This window comes from Schistocerca serialis, chromosome 8, assembly GCF_023864345.2.
Source record: "Schistocerca serialis cubense isolate TAMUIC-IGC-003099 chromosome 8, iqSchSeri2.2, whole genome shotgun sequence".
Taxonomy (NCBI): Eukaryota; Metazoa; Arthropoda; class Insecta; order Orthoptera; family Acrididae; genus Schistocerca; species Schistocerca serialis.
This window is the reverse complement of record NC_064645.1, coordinates 508,679,385-508,702,368: the sequence shown is the minus strand read 5'-3', so window position 1 is coordinate 508,702,368 and position 22,984 is coordinate 508,679,385. Positions and strand designations below refer to the sequence as shown.

At 45.6% G+C, this 22,984-nt stretch overlaps 1 protein-coding gene across 1 annotated transcript in view; it reads left to right on the top strand.

Moving 5' to 3' along the window:
• The window catches only part of LOC126417099 (uncharacterized), a 221,440-nt gene that overhangs the window by 181,049 nt on the left and 17,407 nt on the right, over positions 1-22,984 (top strand). Inside the window, exons 5-6 of the mRNA XM_050084993.1 lie at positions 9,260-9,590; positions 19,825-20,210. Of these exons, the coding sequence (XP_049940950.1) occupies positions 9,260-9,590; positions 19,825-20,210 (717 nt within the window). The remainder of the gene's footprint in view (positions 1-9,259; positions 9,591-19,824; positions 20,211-22,984) is intronic.

Genomic DNA, 22,984 nt, shown 5'->3' with positions numbered 1-22,984 from the left:
TTATAGAATTTGCAGGGACGATGGAGAAGGGCAAATGTATCGCTTTGAGGTTATCCTGGCCCGGAAACGAACGAGTCGAAAGCTATAAGCGAAAATCGTTCTGATATTTCTGGAATGCATGTACCAATACTGCTCTCGCTAAGACTGTAGGGTAGGCAACTTTCCGACGCGGTGGTATGGAGAAAAACAAGAATTCAATCTCCAATAAGAACGGACTCCAAAACGCCCAACTTACGAGCTGTGAGCACTTGCTCATCTTCGCTACTGTCAAATACATCTCTTTTACTGCACAAGTGCTCACAGCTCTCAACGTATGTATTTTAGAACTCATATTGAATGGGATTTTTTCTTGTTTTCTTCCATTCAACCTCCTCCAAAAATATGGAAACCAAGCAGCTTGCAATATAAGAGATGTGATTCATAGCATCGAAGATGAACAAGCGCTCATAGCTCTTAAGGCATGCATTTTAGAGCACATACCTAAAGGACTTTTTTATTGTTTTGGTTCTTACACCCACCTCTGAAAGTTGCCTACCCAAGAATTGTAGCAATATCAGTACCAAGTACATGTATTCCACTGACAGAAGTGTCAGAACAGTTTTCACTTATAACTTTCTACTCGTTCGTTTCCGCTACATGGGCTCTTACCTCAAATTGATACATTTATCCTTCTCCGTCATCCTAGAAATTTTGTAACATCATCACGGAAGCACTCCGTACATTATGAGGTTTAACAAATGGCAACAGTTTGTGTGATAACCTGGTTCGTTATCTGAAAATAATCCAAAATAGGCTTCAGAAACCCTGACAGACTGTACGACGGGTAGTCATAAGGTATTAATTATCAACTATAGAAAAATTTAACCATGTAACTTATGTTTTGTTTGTTTGCTAGCACATGCCTGCAGTCCTGATACATACTGAAATCCTCGAGTCACAATACCTTATCATGTCTCTACAGGAGCGAAAACGCAGCCCACTGATAAAATGGAGTATCGTATGGTCAATCGTTTTCGAAAGCAGCGGCAATGTGTCACTCCATTCATGCGGATAAAGTAGTCATCTGGATTCTTCTTCTTCTTCTGTTTTCTGTTGCTTCTGTCCTGTAACTACGCAGGGTCGGCATGGTTATTTATCGTAATTGACATGGATAATTAAGCGGTGGCCGGATGCCCTTCCTGCCGCCTGGGCGGAATACGAGTACTCCAAGTGTAGTGGTGTCCAAAATTAAAGCAACAAGCCACTATTTCCCCGTCCTGTGTCTAATTCACCATATATTCATACAAACTGTCAACAAATGTCCGTATGTTCATGTTCTGCACGGAAGATGGCATTCCAGTCAACGGACAACACCTCAACGATGAAGTCAGGGCACCTATCAAAAGGGGCAGCGTTTCCAAGGTACTACCGCATCCACAGACACTGTGTACACAGTCACAGACGGTGCAGTATGGCACAGACAGGAAGCCTACCAGACTCCAGGAGTGGAGAGCCATAGGAAGAATGGAAGCAAAACAGTAGCAAACTGATGTGGACCGATGGTTTAATGTGAATCGCTCTGTTATTTCTAAGGTGTGGCGACAGTTTATAGATACCGAAACTGTATCCCTAAGACTATGACAGGGCCACTACGTGCGAAATCAGAAAGGGAGGGCCGTTTTTTGGCTGTAAGGGCATGACGGTACCGCCTTAGTACTGCACGGCAACTGGCATCTGACCTCGCAGCATCCACTGGACGTGTTTTATCGAGGCAAACGGTGAACAGAAGGCTTCAGCAGAGCGGCCGTTATTCTTGGAGAGCTGCTGTCTGTTTACCTCTTGGATGCCTTCACAGAATAGAGCGCCTAGAGTGGAGCCGTCAACATGCCACCTGGACGGTCGAACAGCGGGCCAGAGTCCCGATTTGGTCTGAAGAGTGACTCTTGACGGACTCGCATATGGAGGGCACGTGGAACACGATTTCGGAACACAAAAATTGTGGAAACAGACCAATATAGGAGGAGGATCCCCAAGGGTGTGGGCAGGGTTCATGAAATTGTACGGATGAATCGGCAAGGTTTAACTGCTGTCAGGCATCGTGACGAGATCTTGTGACCTCATGTGCGGTTGTTGCCAGGCGCTGTGGACGCAGATTTTGTATTGATGGCCGGTAGTACTCGACCTCATAGAGCACGGGTGCTTGATGTTTTCTTGGAATCGGAAGATATTGCATGTTAGGGGTGGCTTGCTCGATCTCCCGATTTGAATTCCATAGAGCATGTTGCGGATGCAGCAGGGAGATGGGTTGCATCTAATAAGCATCCATCAACCACTCTCCAAGACTTGTGAGCAGCTCTGTCGGAAGCATGGGTGTTATTGCCTCAACATGAGATTGATAGCATTATTCACAGTATTCCCCGTCGTTGTCAGGTCTTTGTTGCTGCCAGAGTTGGTCACGTCCATACTGAGCACATTAACCAGTTGTGGGAATGTATGTGCAAATCTGTTAAGTTAGAAAAAAATGAAGAACATTTTTGTCTACCTTTATGCATATTGCAGTTGTTTACATTCCGTATCCTTTACATTGTTTCTACTTTACTGCCACCTGTTTGTACCGTTTTGTGACAAAATAAACGCAACCTTGCAAAATTTCACTTTGTTGCTTTAATTTTGGACACCAGTGTACCCGCATATAGTGCTATTAAGTGCAAGTGTATGAGCATTTGCTAAATGTTCGCGAATTATGTAACTGAGGCGAGCCTTGGGGACTTGCCCATTATTCACCAAGTCAGGTGTGGAAAACCGCCTAAAAACCATTTCTCGGCTGGCCGGCACACTGGCTCTCGTCGTTAATCCACCTGGCGGATTCGATCCGGGGGGCGGCGCAACTGCCCGAATCCCGGGAACAGGCGCGTTTAACGTGCTCGGTTATCCGGGCGGGTTAAGTAATCATCCGGATTAGACCAACATAAATGTATCATTTCTGCTTCTGCTGATAACGAATTACCGCACGTAGGGTTAACAGGTACCCGGGTTTAGCCGGACATTTCCGGCTCTTTATTGTCACGTCCGGCCGAATATTTACAGTTCCGATTTTTCTTGGGCTTTTTAGCGATGAAGTAGAGAACGCCGAACTAAGGCCCATACCGACTAATGACGTAAGCGCAGGGAATAATAAAAGACGGAATAAGGTGATATACCAAGGGATATGCACATGTATAAAAAAAATGGTTCAGATGGCTCTAAGCACTATGGGACTTAACATCTGAGGTCGTCAGCCCCCTACACTTGGAATCCCTCGGACCGATATTCTGTCAGTGTCAATGTCGATACAGGCAATTTTTACTGTTTAATGAAGAACTTATTAGTTTTATCCATATAAGCGTGTCTTAGGAAGAATGCAGCAGTTAAGAGGACTGAGCATTTAGTATCATAATCGCCAAATTATAATGCTCTATACTGATTTTTTTAAATCTAGGCACTTGAGGGTTGATCTCGCCAAAAAAAGACAGTAGTTAATAATGATTGAAAATACCCAAATTCCTACATTTGTATCCGCACGACACATTCCCCTTATATCAATCGGCGGCGCCATTTTGTTTCGGATCCTCTAGCGGCATGCTACGGTGTTGTGTTGTTGGAATTTCAACGTGTACCAGGACTGCAGACACGTACTTGCAATCAAACTAATATTAATCACGTAATTTCAATATCCGAGGTGATAATTAAAATTGTATGACTTCGCCCCCGTATTACGTAGTTCATATTGTCGAGTGTCTGAGCTCACAGCTCGGTTGTGGCTCCGTCGAGCGGCGACAAGCCCGTCTTGGAACGCTCTTTGGGCCGTCTGGAGAATACTGTTTCCCAGAGCGAGACCACCGTGTGCCAGCTTGCAGGCGCATCGCAGCGGCCGTTTGTCCTCCCAGCCAGTTCTCCGTCGGTGGGCCCATTCTTCTGCAGAGGCCATTGACGCGCTGTCCCCCTCCGAAAGACTCCAGTTTTCACGGCCTCGCCATTCTCTCTCTCAGCAGTTAACCGGGACATGAAAAGGGTGGTCGCCTTTTGTTTCCCCCCTGCGACTCGATTCCTTTGCCAAAGGGTGACGAAGCCACAGAGCGAGGAGAGGCGGCGACGATGGGAAAAGACGCTGCGGAAAAAAAACGGGCGCGGATGCGACAGGTCGTTCTGCAAACTCTACGGTTCGAAGCAGACTGAGAGGCGAGAAGAAGCAGACCAGGAGCGACGGTAATCCACACGGAATGACGCGGGAAGATGGTTGGATTTCGTATCTACAACACAAGGTTTACATCTCTTTGGATAATTTGGATGTAGGCGTGCAAGGACTTTCTGGTGCTGCGTCTGATGATCTCACTAGAACTTTCCAATATGTCTAGCTAGCACTTGTCCGACATAAATTTCAAGCGGTGATGCTGACAGTTGATGGACGCACTGTACGGATTCTTGACAATCAAATTTGCATGCCACGTGTAACCTCTCTGCCCAGCCAGTCAAGATTTCAGTGTTTTGCTCCTTAAATTTCAGCATACAATCGAAATCGAAATGTATCAATAACCTACAACATACACTATGAATATTAAGTATGAGGACAAACTTCAAATGATTCCTGACGGGAAAAGGGACAAAGAGTTCATAGCGGCATATGTCCGGAAACGGACAGTGAGTCTGCAATAAAGAATTAGTACCATTGCATACGTGTTGCAAACTAACTGGTTACAGTGAAGACGAAACCCAATGTTCCATTTTTCATTTCAGAAGCAAGCAGAGATAGTTTTTGTCTACGGTCAAGCACTTGCAAAAGGCCGAGATGCCGAACAGATTTATCGAGCCACTTTCCTGGTAGACAGCACTAACCAACTCACGAAACCTTTGCACCGACTATTCGATGTTCGTGTGAACATGAGTCTTTGCAGAGAGGTGAATAACTTGAACGGCCGCGGGATATTCGTGCACCAGCTATGAAACAATACGTTCTACAGATATTCAGACAAGCACCCTTGATTTTTATGCGCGATGGCATTGAGAAGTGTTTTGTATGCTGACCTAGTTGCTGATGTGCAGACCCTTCACAAACGTGTCCGAGCAGCCTGTCACGCTATAAGGTCACAATCTGGACCATTCGAAAGACTAAGGCAATCCGCGATGCCACGTGTGGACGCTTGAACTGTTTCCCGTGGTGGCCGCTTAAAACGTGTTCCGTAAAATGGAAAAATAAATATCACGTAATATGTAATTTAATGTAGCAGTACTAATTGCTTTACTGTACAATCATCATCGTTTCCAGATTCCAGACATATGTTGATATGAACTTTTTTTCTACTTTTTCCTGCCAGAAGCTACCTCTTGAATTTGCCCTGTTAATATGGCTCTGAGCACTATGGGACTTAACTACTGTGGTCATCAGTCCCCTACAACTTAGAACTACTTAAACCTAACTAACCTAAGGACATCACACACATCCATGCCCGAGGCAGGATTCGAACCTGCGACCGTAGCAGTCGCGCGGTTCCGGACTGCGCGCCTAGAACCGCTAGACCACCGCGGCCGGCCCCTGTTAATAATCATCAATTATGTGACGTTCGTATTGAACACATTACACCAAACTAATAACGTAATTTGTGTCATACAAGCATATTATTATTTCGTTACGTAAGCTAGAATGAAATGTTTAGTTCCATAAATGGTATCAATTATGTGACGGTCGTATGGAACACATTACACCAACTAATAACGTCATTCACGTCATACAAGCATATTATTATTATTTCGTTACGTAAGCTAGAACGAAATGTTTAGGCTAAAAACGGTGAAGACAGTAGTGCAGTTTTTCTCCCCTCCTGTTCGGTCCGTACATCGAAGTAGCAATGACAGAAATTAAAGAAACGTTCCAGAGCGAGATTAAAATTCAAGATGAAAGGATATCAATGGTCAGATTCGCTAATGTTAGCGCTATCCTCAAAAAGTGAGAAGTAATTACTGGACGTTGCATGGAATGAAACGTCTAATAAGTCTCAAAGTAAACCGAAGAACGACAAAAGTGTGAGGAGCGGTAGAAATGAAAAACTTAACATCGAAATTGGTGAAGTAATTCTGCTGCCTTGGAAGCAAAATAGCACATATTTGAAGAAGCAAGGACATACAAAGCAGACTGCCACAGGCAAAGAGAGCATTCCTGGCTAAAGGAAAGTCTAAAATTTCTGAGATTGTAGGATTGATTCATAGTATTGTACGGAAGTGAATAATGGAAGGTGGAAAAAACTGCAAAATAGGAGAATCTTAAGAGTCTGAGATGTGGTACTGCAGAAGAATGCTGAAAAATAGGCGGTCTGATAATAAATGAGAGGTGTTTTGCAGAATCGACGAGGAGAGGAACATGAGGAAAATACTGACAAGAAGGAGGGAGACAGTTATTGTACCTGTGTTAAGACATCAGGGAATACCTTCTGTGGCATTAGATGGAACTGTAGAGAGTAGCCGGCCGCTGTGGCCGAGCGGTTGTAGGCGCTTTAGTCCGGAACCAAGCTGCTGCTACGGTCGCAGGTTCGAATCCTGCCTCGGGCATGGCTGTGTGTGATGTCCTTAGCTTGGTTAGATTTAAGTAGTTCTAAGTCTAGGAGACTGATGACCTCAGATGTTAAGTCCCATAGTGCTTAGAGCCATTTGTAGAGGGTAATAACTACAGAGGAAAAGAGAGACTGGAATATATCGAACGAGTAATGGAGTACGCTGGGTGTAACTGCTGCTCTGAGATGAAGCTGTTGGGACAGGAGACGAAGTAGTGGTATGCTATATCAAACCAGTCAGAAGACTGACGATGGCTCGAGAAAATACATTTAATGTTATGAACTTTGTATTCATGTGGTATGCGTACTTTGTCACATTATTATTTCAGTCGGAAGACTGGTTTGCTGCAGTTCTCCACGCCAATCCATCCTGTACAAGAGCTTTCATTTCTTCGATAAAGATAGAAGCTGAACAAATGAATTAAAATCGTGCCGCGTTTGTAGGATGCACAACGTCTCAAGGAAAACGTAATTCCTTCAGCCTTCATTTCTGTATAAGTACCGCACACTCCATCCATTTGAACCTGTTTGCTGTATTCATCTCTCAGTCTCCCTATAGAATTTTTACTTCCAGAGTCACCTCGATTACCAAAATAAGCATGCCTTGGTGCCCCAGGAAGCGTGCTAAAGCCCGATATCTTCTTTTAGTCAGGTTGTGGAAGAACTTTTTTCTTCCAATTCGATTTAGCACCTCCTCATTAATTCTTCGATCTAAGCATCTAATCTTCAGCATTCTTATGTATGTATGTATATGTATGTATGTATGTATATCAAAAGTTACTACTCTCCTCTTGTCTGAAGGCAAGAAGATCTTACAATGGTTTTTCCATGATATTTTCCAGACATTTCTTTCACTTGCTCTTCCAATCCCTTCCTGTCTTTGGCAGATTTACAACGTCCTCGGCAAACCTGCACGTTTTTATTTCTTCTCCCTGAACTTTAATTAAGTTTCCAAATTATTCATCGGAGCAAACACTGGTAGCAGTTACTTCTGTAAAATATCTGGGAGTATGCGTGCGGAACGATTTGAAGTGGAATGATCATATAAAATTAATTGTTGGTAAGGCGGGAGCCAGGTTGAGATTCACTGGGAGAGTCCTTAGAAAATGCAATCCATCAACAAAGGAGGTGGCTTGCAAAACACTCGTTCGACCTATACTTGAGTATTGCTCATCAGTGTGGGATCCGTACCAGGTCGAGTTGACAGAGGAGATAGAGAAGATCCAAAGAAGAGCGGCGCGTTTTCATCTCAGGGTTATTTGGTAAGCGTGATAGCGTTACGGCGATGTTTGGCAAACTCAAGTGGCAGACTCTGCAAGACAGGCGCTCTGCATCGCGGTGATGAGGTATCGAATATACAGGGTGTCACAAAAAGGTACTGTCAAACTTTCAGGAAACATTCCTCACACACAAAGAAAGAAAATATGTGGACATGTGTCCGGAAACGCTTACTTTCCATGTTAGAGCTCATTTTATTGCTTCTCTTCAAATCACATTAATCATGGAATGGAAACACACAGCAACAGAACGCACCAGCGTGACTTCAAACACTTTGTTACAGGAAATGTTCAAAATGTCCTACGTTAGCGAGGATACATGTATCCACCCTCCGTCGCATGGAATCCCTGATGCGCTGATGCAGCCCTGGAGAATGGCGTATTGTATCACAGCCGTCCACAATACGAGCACGAAGAGTCTCTACATTTGGTACCGGAGTTGCGTAGACAAGAGCTTTCAAATGCTCCCATAAATGAAAGTCAAGAGGGTTGAGGTCAGGAGAGCGTGGAGGCCATGGAATTGGTCCGCCTCTACCAATCCATCGGTCACCGAATCTGTTGCTGAGAAGCGTACGAACACTTCGACTGAAATGTGCAGGAGCTCCATCGTGCATGAACCACATGTTGTGTCGTGCTTGTAAAGGCACATGTTCTTGCAGCACAGGGAGAGTATCCCGTATGAAATCATGATAACGTGCTGCATTGAGCGTAGGTGGAAGAACATGGGGCCCAATCAAGACATCACCAACAATGCCTGCTCAAATGTTCACAGAAAATCTGTGTTGATGACGTGATTGCACAATTGCGTGCGGATTCTCGTCAGCCCACACATGTTGATTGTGAAAATTTACAGTACATACTGACGAAACTAAAATGAGCTCTAACATGGAAATTAAGCGTTTCCGGACACATGTCCACATAACATCTTTTCTTTATTCTTGTGTGAGGAATGTTTCCTGAAAGTTTGGCCGTACCTTTTTGTAACACCCTGAATTGCTTCCCCCTATTTATATCTTCCGAGGAGATCACGAATGTAAAATTAGAGATATTCGAGCGCGCACGGAGGCTTTCCGGCATTCGTTCTTCCCGCGAACCATAAGCGACTGGAACAGGAAAGGGAGGTAATGACGGTGGCACGTAAAGTGCCCTCCGCCACACACCGTTGGGTGGCTTGCGGAGTATAAATGTAGTCGTAGATACCTTTACTGCTTGCTTAATGTACCGATTGAACAATATTGTTGACAGGTTACAACCTTGCCGCAGTCCCTTTTCAACTACTTCTGCTGTGTATAATCTTTCGCTCCCTGTATTTCATTTCTGTCCCCTTCAGAACTTCAGAGAGTTAATTAGCCAATGGTGGAACAATAAATAATTCAGTCGTTTTGGTGAATATGCTTCCTGACGCAAGTGAGTGTTGGGCAGGTCCGCGAACTACGAGTCGTCGACGGGCCGGTGCGAGCTGTCGGACATGGACCGCGTGACGGGCGGCGAGTCGCTGTCGGCGGCGCCGGGGCAGGACTACCTGGAGAACCAGTGCGCCGAGGAGCCGGCGCGGCTCTGCGAGTTCCGGCGGGTGGCCGGCCGCGTGCTCAAGACGGTCGACGCCGTCTACCAGGACGTGCACTCGGCCGACGAGTGCCGCGAGCTGTGCCTCACCTCGCCCTTCCGCTGCCGCTCCTACGACTACGGCGAGACGGGAGAGCTCGTCTGCCGGCTCAGCCACCACTCCAGGACCACGCTCACCGACATACAGGTCAGCACATTCCGCCCTCCTCCAGCTTAACACCGCTCTCGCCTCATCTCTGCCTTACATCTCTTTCAGTACAGCCTCCATTGCGTCTCCTCTTACTTAAGATTGACATCAAACGCGATACATCTGTAATGGAGCAGGTTACGAGGCGCTTGTGTGACCAGTTCTAAGCTACTGATGAATCTTCCTGTTTGTATGGGCGTGGTCCATTATCCTCTTTTGTTCCTGACCGACAAAGAAAATCTGCCAGGAAGTTTCAGCCAGCGCACACTCCGCTGCAGAGTGAAAACTTGATTCTGGCAACATCCTCCAGGCTGCGGCTAATCCATGTCTCTGCAATGTCTTTTCCTCCAGTAGTGCTAGATCTGCACGGTCTGCGGGCGAGATTCCGTGAAGTTTGGAAGGTAGGAGACGAGGCACTGGCGGAATTAAAGTTGTGCGGACTGGTCGTGAGTCGTGCTTGGGTAGCTCAGGTGGCAGAACACTTGCCCGCGAAAGGCAAAGGTCCCGAGTTCGAATCTCGGTCCGGAACACAGTTTCAATCCGACAGGAAGTTTCAAAGAAAACATGTCAAGCTCTCAGATCTCCAAAGTATAGCGCACTCCTCTGGTGGCATGTCACTGATAAGCCAGGACACTATGACTACTGCCCACCACGAGGTTAGATGCTGCCTGATGACGTTTCAGGCACGTGTTGCCTATGAAAAGTATGTCAGCGCAGCAGAGATGGATGTGGTATCACCCTAGCGAAAATATGGACTGCAAATGGGGAAATCCAGTGAGATAAGCGACTTTATCAAAGGACAGGTTATTATTAACCAAGGCCTTTGAATGAATATCTATGCATGTCCAAAGGAACAGGCACAGCGGCGAACTACTGCCGTTGTGAAATACATTAAATGAATTCTCAATTACGAATGAGAACAACCATTAGCATGCAGGTCCAAAGGAACTTTGCATCGTAATCAGAATAACACAGTAACTGCAGTATCGTATTTATCTGCCGATACCGAGAAGCGACTTCGAAACACAACGTTTGATCTGTACAGAAATATATATAATGGATGTACGAGTACAGGTAGCAGACGCATGGCTGACGGCATATGGACGCTTGGGTCTGGCCGTGAGTTGTGCACGGATAGCCAAATGGTAAGGCGGCCGCTCGCGATCAGCGGGAAAATCAGGGTTCGAGTCCCAGTCCGGCACAAACTTTCATTGTCGTCATTTCATTACACAGCTGATGGTTGTCCTCAACAACTGTTAAACATTCAATTCGCTGTAACCTTAGAGAAATTTTTATATTACGTTCTTTATATTGTTTTAAAAAAATGCATTAATAGCTGTATACCAATAACATTGCAATACTGTGAAGTGTGTTCCTGATGGATTCAGAAGTATCCGACCCACCTTACATTTCAAGGCGTTGGGATACTCTGTACCGTTAATGAAATAAATAAATGTCCTCATTCGAAATTGCGAATTCATTTTATGTATTTTATAACGGCTCTGTTGCCTCAGTGCCTGTTCCTTTGGACATGTACCCATGTCCAAAAGAACTTTGCATCGTAATCAAAATAACGCTGGCACTGCAATATCGTACTTCTATCAGACTGACCTCATATTTTAGACGTATTATGGTAGGATCTACAAAAGCTGGGGAAGGAGCTGCCTTTCTCCTGGGTACTAGGGCACTTGGGTACTGCGGGGAACGTAAGGGCGGATTTAGCAGCCAAGGAGGCGTGTCGTGACACTCAGCTACTTCAGGTGCCATCCCGCTATATGCTATCTCCCCGCTATTGAGTAGAGAGTAATGCGTCGATGGGAAGAAGAGTGGCTGGAAGTGACAGACAGTAAGCTGCGTCTGGTAAAGTCCACAATGCGGCCGTGGCATACCTCCTTCCAGTCGTGCAGGCGGGATGAGGTCCTCATTCGACTTCGCGCAGGACAGAGCCCTATGACTCACGGCTTCTTCCTCCGGCTAAAATTTCACTAGACTATGTTTTTTTCAGACCAGAGGGCAGTGACTCATTTGCCCTCTATTTTAATTGGCATTCAAACGAATGTGGTACGACTTTTATAGTCCTGTACATTATCCGCATTGTTCCCCAAACTTGTAGGGAGAAGTTTTTAGTGTGTTGACAGGGTGTCTGACTCATCCATATTTTTTGTAAGCAGTAGGCCAGTCATAATTCCCAGTGTATTTATTTTAGTTCTTTTATTATTTTACTTATGTTTTCATTACCGTTTTAGCACATTTCAGGAATTTTACGCTATCTTAAGGAATGTCAGATAGTGTGCTTGTTGGGGGCGACGTGAGAGGTTGGGAGAGAGTGATTGTAGCTCTGTAGGTTCACTCTTCAATGTTTGCGAAATTCTTAGCCATTTTAACCACATTCGTTCCTACTAATTTTCGTACGGGCGCTGATAACCTTATCACTGAACTGTATGTAGTGTGTCTTTTCAAAATTTAGCGATAGATAATTGGCTAGGCCCATTAACTGCTCCTTCTAAAACTATACTTGATTTTCTGTTTATTGCAATGTTTGTATCAACTGTAAACGAAACAAGCACATCATCTGGTAATGTTACTTATGAAAGCTCATTACTATATGCAAGAGAAGGTAAGGAACGAAGATGAAAACTTGTGGTGCACCGCTTGTAATTTGTACGAGGGTTGAATGAAAAGTAATGCCTCCGCCTTCGTTAACTGGGTTTGGAAGAGAATATTTCAATAAATCAAACGCAGAAATAATCCTTAGAATGTGATCTTTAATTACCAATATTTACTTTTCCATATAATCACCAGCCAGTTGGATACATTTCGGCCAACGATGAACAAGTTTTCTGAAGCCGTCACGGAAGAAGTCGACACACTGTTTCCGCAACCACGGTCTCACAGTTAGTTCTCTCTCTCTCTCTCTCTCTCTCTGTGTATATATATTCCGACTGTGCTTGCAATTTGTCTCTGAGTGATACGACCATTGTCTTGAAGCAATCGGTCAACATTTTGCTTGTGAAATTAGGTTGTTGCTGTCACATGACGTCCAACTCATTGTTTGTCACGCAGGTCAGATGTTCCCGCCTCAACATCTTTAAACTTACTCGCCCAACGACGCACAGTACTCACATTAACACAATCACCATAAACTGCTTTCATTCTCTGATGAATTTTCTTTGGGGTGACACCTTCTGCTGTCAAGAATTCAATGACTGCACATTGCTTAAATCGCGTTGGCTGACCGTCTGCGCATGGCTCCATGCTTTACACTGTAACAACACAACCGTTCAATGCTAAGGCTTCCCGCCAACTGGAGCTGTAGAGAAGAGGCTACGGAACAAGCCAGTACCAGCCGCATACCAATGCTGCCAACTGTTGAAGAGTTACGAAGGTGGAGGCATTACTTTTCAGTCAATCCTCGTACATAGCTGGATGATGACTGACACCTTAATACAACATTTGGTGTTTTCTATCAGAGAGATACGATTAGAACCATTTTGCAGCATTTCTTGTTAAGCAACCCAATTTTGGTTTGAATACCACAGAGGTTTCCTGGGCATTGTCATAGCAGAGATGGCGTGCCCATATCTTCCTCCCAACTTTGAACTGCCTTACTCAGTTATAAGAGGAATTATTGTTTAACATGTACACCGAACAAAGGTGCAACTCAGCATTTTACACACCAATTTATCACTGCCAGAGGTGAAACAAGTAATAAATGACAGATAAAACCCCCCCACAACTGATCGAGGACGAACACCCGTTGGGTTCGTAGTTAACCATCGAACCGCACTACATTCCCTTCTAAACCATAATACTTTGATGAACTTAAAACATTTTGATTTTTACACAGCCAAACGCTTTTGACAGATCACAGAAGATTTTGAGTTGCCTATAATTTACTGACTAATGAATGAAGCCCATTCTCGTTGTGCGAGTAATTAGCCTTCTCAGTATCGGAACATTTTATAACTCCAAATAGTGACCTTGAAAATATATTACTTATAGTTATATGGTAGGACATTGATACAAGCGACTTCGACGCATCAAATAATAGTGAATTTGGTAATGGAGGAACTGTGGAGGGGAGGGGGAGGAGCTTATAGAGGAAGACCAAGGTTTCGGGCAGCTTCAAATGCATGTAAAGTGCAGTAGTTACGCACATATGTTGAGACTTGCACAGTACAGACTAGCGTGGAGACTTGTATCAAACCAGTCTTCGGAGTGAAGACTTCCACAAGAGTCAAATGGTTACGAAGCTGCTTATACGCGACTACGTCAGCTGAGACCACAGGAATGCTGTCCTATCTCGGTTACCGTTCAGCTCGCAGGACTAGCAGTACTTGGCGCATACACTGCTGGCCTGCGACAGCTGTCAGCGCTCATATCCTTAAACGCCTGTACAGCAACACGGCCCCCCACACGTTTTCCCGCAACGCTTCCGTTAGGCGCTACTCAGGCGTGCAGAAACCGCGTCACAGATACGGTCGTCGCTAAACTCTGCGCCCCACACCTTTATCTGTCCTGCGGTGCTTTACGAGCAAACGTTTGAATGATGTATAGTATCTCCCTGCCGATAACAGCAAGACTATGATTAACTGTGCGTAGGGCGATGTGGCTAGCACTGAGTCGAACTACATTTTACGAGGAATGAGATGAAATTAGTTACCTGTATGCTCAGGAAACATTTAAAAACGTAATAGAACGCCAAGAGTAATCATCCATTCTCCGAATTATGGTGCTCTCTCCAAAAGGGATACAAAAGAATAAGTAACAAATATGTTCTGTCCACACAGGGTCTCGAATACTTAACAGAATGTTCTGCTATTCTTCCACGCATATACTTCTCCTTTCTCAGACGATCTCGGTCCATGCGTCTCATTCTTGCCATTCACATAGTTATTTTGCATTAAAAATTGCTAATATCTGTCGTAACGCCAGAGAGAATACGTCTGACGTCTCTTAGGAGGGTCATCCAGTATGTTCACCGTAGGGAACACGGTGGATAGTTTTTTATACCATTATTATAGATTCTCCGGTTCCATTCGCGCGTTGAGCGAGGGAAAAATTCGCCATTTATACGTGTCTGTACGCGCCCTAACCTCTCATTCGTGAAATACACGATGGCGGCTGGAGAATGGTCGCACGGTCTTCCTCGAATTCAGGTTCTCTAAACGTATTCAACAGGCTTTCACGATAACTACGTCGTATTTCTGGGGATTCCGATAAACATTGAAGGGCCAAAAAAACTGGTACACCTGCCTAATATCGTGTAGGGTCCCCGTGAGCACGCAGAAGTGCCGCAACACGACGTGGCATGAACTCCACTAATGTCTGAGATAGTGCTGGACGACACTGACATCATGAACCCTGCAGGGCTGTTCATAAATCCTAAGAGTACGAGGGAGTGGTGATCTCTTCTGAACAGCACGCTGCAAGGCATCCCAGACATGCTCAATAGTATTCTTGTCCGAGCAGTTTGGTGGCCAGCGGAAGTGTTTAAAACTCAGAAGAGTGTTTCTGGACCAATACTGTAGCATTTCTGTTCATGTGGGGTGTCGCATTGTCTTGCTGGAATTGCCCGTATCCGTCAGAAAGCACAATGGACAGCCGGCCGGTGTGGCCGTGCGGTTCTAGGCGCTACAGTCTGGAACCGCGTGCCCGCTCCGGTCGCAGGTTCGAATCCTGCCTCGGGCATGGATGTGTGTGATGTCCTTAGGTTAGTTAGGTTTAAGTAGTTCTAAGTTCTAGGGGACTGATGACCTCAGAAGTTAAGTCCCATAGTGCTCGGAGCCATTTGAGCCACAATGGACATGAATGGATGCAGGTGATCAGACAGAATGCTTACGTACGTGTCACCTGTCAGAATCGTTTATAAACATATCAGGTGTTACATATCACTCCAACAGCACATGTCCCATATCATTACAGAGCCTCCACCAGCTTGAACAGTCCACTGCTGACACGCAGGGTCCATGGATTCATGAGGTTGTCTCCATACATGTCCATCCGCTCTATACAATTTGAAACGAGACTCGTCCGACCAGGCAACATGTTTCCAGTCATCAACAGTCCAATGATGGTGTTGAAGTGCCCAGGCGAGGTGTAAAGCTTTGTGTCTTGCAGCCATTAAGTGTACACGAGTGGGCCCCTCGGCTCCGAAAGCCCATTTCGATGATGTTTCGTTGAATAGTTCGCACGCTGACACTTGTTGACAGCCCAGCATTGAAATCTGCAGCAATTTGCGGAATGGTTGCACTTCTGGCCGCAGCGATGTCGGAAATTTGATGTTTCACCAGATTCCTGATATTCACGGTACCCTCCTGAAATGGTCGTACGGAAAAATTCCCACTTCGTCGCGACCTCGGAGATGCTGTGTCCCATCGCTCCTGCGCCGACTATAACACCACGTTCAGACTCACTTAAATCTTGATAACCTACCATTGTAGAAGCAGAAACCGATCTAAAAACTTCGCCACACACTTGTTGTCTTGCATAGGCGTTGCCGACCGCAGCACCGTATTCTGCATATTTACATATCTCTGTATTTCAATACGCATGCCTGCACCAGTTTCTTTGGCGCTTCAGTGTATATTCCCAGAGCATTTTTCTTAATCTAGCACATGCAGCATGTAGCCCTGTTACAATCATGGCAGCCCGTTTCTGAAATCGTGCGATATTTGCAGTATTGTCAACCTGACAAATTTTCCAAATCCTGGACCAATACTCTAGCGTCTTGTACGGCGATTTCATTTACAGATGGACTGCACTCTCCCAGAACACTTCCCACAAATCTAATTATTCCATTCGCCTTCCCCATCACTGGGTTTAAGTGTTCGGTTAATTTCACCTCGCTTCTTATTTATTTATCGTATGGCACACATTAAGACGTTTTGAATCACCTAGATATGTATACCTAGACAAAAATTACTAACCTACTACATATCAACATTTCAACACATTGCCCCAGAATCATATAACACAGATGACAATAAGTACAGATGAACACAAGGTTTTTATACAGTTTATCGCACCACTAGTCACTGTCAGGAAATGTTTGCAGTCATATGCAGGACATATTGACGCAACATAAGCACTGTCTATCGCTCCGTACCCGACTCACAAGACGGTGACGAAAATTTGCTCTACCTTTGGAGAGTGTATGCAAATCTTCCATGGCCCATTCGAATGCATTATCACTTCTTATTATTACTCTTAGAAACTTACACAATGTAATGACCTCAAGATGTTTAACACTAATCTCGTAATCAAGTACTATCGGTATCACTGCCGATGTTACACGCATCATCTTAGACTTTGCCACGTTAAAGATTGCTTCCATTCATTGTAGCAAGTGAAAATTTTGTACAAGCCTCCCGCCCTTCCTTATGATTGTCCATGGACAATACCTTAATGTGGATAACAGCATCATTTGTCATACAATTTTCTAAACATGTTGATCCTTCCTAACAAATCATTTTTGTATTTCCAGAACAATACAGAATCTTTTATTCTTCCTTGGGGCAACTCAGAGTAACTTTCGTTTCCAGTTGAGCGCTCTTCGTTCACTATAACGACAGGGGTTCCGTTGGCTAAAAATCCATCGAGAGGATCGCATATATAAGAAGACAGTCCACGTGATGGTAAGCTCACCGTAGAAAATATTTGTCATCCCCACAGAAGAGCACATGGTCACTTTGGAGCACTGAAGATGATGTAGAACTGGTACCATTTATTGACGTGACCTTCCACTGTTGATTTATGGCATTACAGTGAACTGGTGTGTATCTGATAGTTGGTTGTATGGAATGAACGCAGTTAGATGAGTCAACTTGTAGACCTGACAGAATGGCATAAAGGAGCTATAATGCTTGGACGTCCCTATGACCACACCATGAATGACGTTACCCCGATTTGCAGGTGGATCAATGTAACATGGCATGAGAACAGATGTCTTAGACAGTGGGAGTCGGTACTTCACAAAGGTGATTATACACTACAGCACATAGAGTTGCACGTCTTCAGTGGACCAAACAACAAAGAAACTGGACAGTAACTGACTGGAGGCATGTGGTGTGGTCGCTCGACTCGCAGTTTTGCGTCTTTTCAAATGAAGAAAGGCATTAAGTACACTGATGAATTTTTTTGGAGGTGTAGTCCAGGGTGGAGATGGTACTGTAATTTGTTGGGGTGTTTTTCGTAGCATTACTTCGGCCTACTCATTCAGGTTTCTGTGAATATGAAGGAGGAAGTTTATATCAACATTCTCGTTGACTAAGGGTTGTCCTCTTTTCTACATCTTCGTGATGAGTATACTGCGGACACTCCTATCTTCCAAGATGACAACATTTGTGTTCAACACGGCTGCTTGGTTTGATGAACACTGAAACACTCTATTGCACCTCGAATAGCCTGTAAAATCATCCACTCTGTATCCTGCAGAAAATGTATGGGATTATTTGGAACCATAGGCGAAAGGTAGCAATCAACATCCTCTAAATTTGGTACCTGTGCAGGATTTAATCATCTCTGAGTGGCTTCAGCTGGACACCGCATAACTGAAGAAACGTGTGGACAGTCTTCCTCGCCGTATTGAAGGAAGCAAGGAAGATTAGGGATTAATGTCCCATCGACGACGAGGCCATTAGAGACGGAGCTCAAGGTCGGACTGTTCCACGGATTGAGAAGGAAATCCTGCCCTTTCAAAGGAACCATCATGGCATTTGCCTGAAGCGATTTAGGGATATCATCCGACAAACTGAGGCAGTTATCGAGAGAGACGTGATGTTATGTGGTACACTACCGGCCATTAAAATTGTTAGTCAAACAGAGCTTGGATGGCGTGTACAGGTACAGCTGCCCATGCAGCTTCAACACGATACCACAGTTCATCACGAGTAGTGACTGGCGTATTGTGACGAGCCAGCTGGTCGGCCGCCATTGACCAGACGTTTACAATTGGTGAGAGATCTGGAGAATGTGCTGACCAGGGTAGCAGTCGAACATTTTCTGTATCCAGAAAGGCCTGTACAGGACCTGCAACATGCGGTCGTGCATTATCCTGCTGAAATGTAGGGCTTCGCAGGGATCGAATGAAGGGTAGACCCACGGGTCTTAAACCATCTGAAATGTAACGTCCACTGTTCAAAGTGCCGTCAATGCGAACAAGAGGTGACCGAGACGTGTACCCAATGGCACCCCAAACCATCACGCCGGGTGATACGCCAGTATGGCGATGACGAATACACGCTTCCAATGTGCGCTCACTGCGATGTCGCTAAACACGGATGCGACCATCATGATGCTGTAAACAGAACCTGGATTCATCCGATAAAATGACGTTTTGCCATTCGCGCACCCAGGTTCGTCGTTGAGTAGACCATCGCAGGCGCTCCTGTCTGTGATGCAACGTCAAGGGTAACCGCTGCCCCGGTCTCTGAGCCGATAGTCCATGCTGCTGCAAACGTCGTCGAACTGTTCGTGCAGATGGTTGTTGTCTTGCAAACGTCCCCATCTGTTGACACAGGGATCGAGACGTGGCTGCACGGTCCGTTACAGTCGTGCGGATAAGATGCCTGTCATCTCGACTGCTAGTGATACGAGGCCGTTGGGATCCAGCGCGGCGTTCCGTATTACCCTCCTGAACCCACCGATTCCATATTCTGCTGACAGTCATTGGATCTCGACCAACACGAGCAGCAATGTCATGATACGATAAACTGCAATCACGATAGGCTACAATCCGACCTTTATGAAAGTCGGAAACGTGATGACACGCATTTCTCCTTCTTACAAGAGGCATCACAACAACGTTTCACCAGGCAACGCCGGTCAACTGCTGTTTGTGTATGAGAAATCGGTTGGAAACTTTCCTCATGTCAGCACGTTGTAGGTGTGAATGCTCTGGAAAGATAATCATTTGCATATCACAGCATCTTCTTGATGTCGGTTAAATTTAGCGTCTGTAGCACGTCATCTTCGTGGTGTAGCAATTTTAATGGCCAGTAGTGTATTTCCGTTATGTGCCTAGGGACGCCGAAAATTTTAGCCCAGCGTGCAAGGTACTAGTATGTTCTCGTAGGTTTCGGAACGACAATATGTTGCAAAGCGTCTCAGGTAGACAATACTGTGGGTTGCCTTCTGCACAGGTACTAGCACGCATCACGAGCTTGGTCCAATCCACGTTTCTCAGCTTCAGTCACTGTTGGCACGGCAGTAACTCTGCCCGATTCTCCCGCAGGAGCCGTACCTGGTGGTGCCCGAGGCTGCGACGTACGAGCTGCGCGCGTGCTATAACGTGACGGTGGAGTGCGGCGCCGGCGACATGGTGGCGCGCGTGCGCACCAGCTCTCTCTTCAGCGGCCGGCTGTACGCGCGCAACGGGCCCCGCGCGTGCGCTACCACTGTGCGCTCGTCGCTGTTCTTCGAGCTGCGCATGCGCTACGACGACGTCGAGTGCGGCGTGCGCCGGCTGGCCGCGGGCCGCTACGTGGCCGACGTCGTGGTGCAGCACCACGCCGCCGTCCTCACCTCGGCCGACCTGGGGCTCGCGCTGGCCTGCCAGTACGACCTCACCAACAAGAGCGTCAGCAGCGAGGCCGACCTCAGCGTGCGCGGAGACGCCAGGTGCGCATCACGCCGCCCCTTACCTTGCCCTGCGCCTTTCGCACTGTACTTTTCTAACTTCAACAGTTCTTCATTTATCTCGCCTCTTCTACCTACCTACTCACTGTTGTGTTCCTGTTCGTCTATTCGAGGCCCTCACACGCCAGCGATATACTGCTGGCAATCTTGACAGCAACATCGCGTCCAGTTAATCGCTCTCTTCCAGCCTAACGCACGCGAGCGATTTGCTTAGCAGCGTCTACCAATATTCGTGAAGTATCTTGAAATACTGATACGGAATAATCAACTGCTATGTTCAATATAAGTGGCGCTTGATCAGCATATGCCAAGTAATGCTCGTAAAAAAAGACAAAAAAGAGAGTAGAAATTTATTATATTTGTTTTGCAAAGCTCTTCTTGTTGACAATGTTACTGAATATATCACATTTTTTAACAAACGCCAATGCATCAGCCTGTAATTCTCAGATATATCTTAAAGTCCTCCATTTATTTTTCATTTACTAGTCTCTTTAGTTTAACTAGAACATGTTTTATTATTCATGATGGTTTGACAAAAGCGCGGCTGTCTTCGTTAATACCGCTGGAAAAAACTGCAACCGGTCAAGCACCTTCACGTTCTGAATGAATGATTTCGTGGTAACTAGTTTCGGGGTTAGATACGTCGTCAGACGGGAGCGAAAATTATTCCTACACATTTCAAACCCTTGCCGCCCTCTGACGACGTATCTAAATTCAAAATTAGTCACGATGAAATAAATCATCCATTTAAGAAGTGTGTGTGCCTGGATGGTTGCAATTTTTTCTTCAGTAATATTTTATTACAAGTATTTAAGCCAATTGGCAACGGCCTTGCCGCAGTGGATACACTGGTTCCCGTGAGATCACCGAAGTTAAGCGTTGTTGGGCGTGTCCCGCACTTGGATGGGTGACCATCCAGCCGCCATGCACTGTTGCTATTTTTCGGGGTGCACTCAGCCTCGTGACGCCAATTGAAGAGCTACTCGACCGAATAGTAGCGGCTTCGGTCAAGAATACCATCATAACGACCGGGAGAGCTGACCCCACGACCCTCCTATCCGCATTCTCCTTGAGGATGACGCGGCGGTCGGATGGTCCCGGTAGGCCACTCCTGACGACGGAGTGCTTATTGAAGCCAATTATATCTACATCCACATACATACTCCGCAAGCCGCCGTCCAGAGCAAGGCGGAAGGTTCTGATAACTCTGTATAGGGGAGAGAGAGATAGCTCGAAACTGCAAGGGACTGGAATACATTTCATAGAGAAGCATGATTTTGTAATCCAGTTAGTATTACCCCATTCACTACAGAAGTTAAAAAGGTTAATAAAGGGTTAAGTAGTTTAATGGCTAACTCACAATCACCAGCTGGAGCTCTGTACAATGTCATTATAACCATTCACTTTCTATGGATTTCCGTTCTTCGGTACAAGCTTCAAACTGCTGGTCTCTGAATAATCCGAGATTATCAACGCTTTTATATCTCTATCAATTCTTAATTTGATAGCTTCTGGTTTGACTTTATTTTTCAGGCCACTTCATACTCCTGGAACAACTCTATTAATTCTAATGTGGAGTCTTCATTCCATGGGGTCATTCGTGAACGAAACATAAGTACACGACACCATGCTTACTGTACAAACGGATCGCAGCCAGTCAGCAATATTGTTGCAGGCGGGCGATTAGTCACAGGCGATTCATTGGATCACCTGGGAATTTCCTGCGATCAGAGATCCAAAGCTGTGATTTGAGCAAACACACGCTATCTACCTTAAGATAGCGAATTTGTTATCCGAATGCTACAGATGTGTCGACTGTATGTGGGGCCCTTCCACTAACACTCACCAACAGTATACGTTCACTTCTCCACGCAGTTTTCTACTCACCTCGATCTTATTATACGTAAAAAAAAATCTAGTCTGAGGTGATTCCTGCAGTTTGCTCGATGTGACTGACAGACATTATGCTTTCAGTATGTTTATGTTTGGAGTCAAGACAGTTACACCACTTTAAAACTACCAAACACCTCATGAACAACTTCATTCGTTGAAACAAGCGCGCGAAATGGAATTGTCAAGTCGGCTATCACTCGAAAAGTACTGTTAAGAAACAAAGTGTTCAAATCAATATAGAAGCTAGAGATTCTCTTTGGAATAGAAACATATGATCGCTGACTTCAGCATTGAGATACAGCAAACCAACTTCAGAGTCGCCTCCGTAACCGAGGACACTAACACACGCCTGTATGTTGGCCCTCGACTCGGAGGTACGCCGGTTCGAATCTTGGTGGTAGAAAAATTTTCACTGCCGGTATCTGGCTGGGAAGAGTAGGAAAGGCGTGGCGCAAAGTTGTTGATCAACAGTCTGTGATCCAGTGTCCTGGGTTAAATTGCGAAACCTCTCCGAAGTGCCTCATAAAGCGAGAATACGGTGATACATCCTTCGGATGGTGACGTCCAGCTCGGCGGTCGGCCTTGATGCTATTCGGGAGGAGTAGGTTGTTGCCGGCACCAGGTTTCACTCTCTCCCTTCCCTTCATCCCCAAGAACACGAACCCAATACAGGCATACATCACAGTCACCCACAGGACACACGTACACACTTGATACTTCGTAACAGATCCGAGGAAGGCAATGGCAAACAACCTCCACAAGGACCACGTCTAGTGCGGCATACAAGATTCCTGCATCTACTCTCCTATCCTCATTCCGTGAGTGTGGGCAACTTTGATTTCGAGGCCAGTTTCAGTCAACTG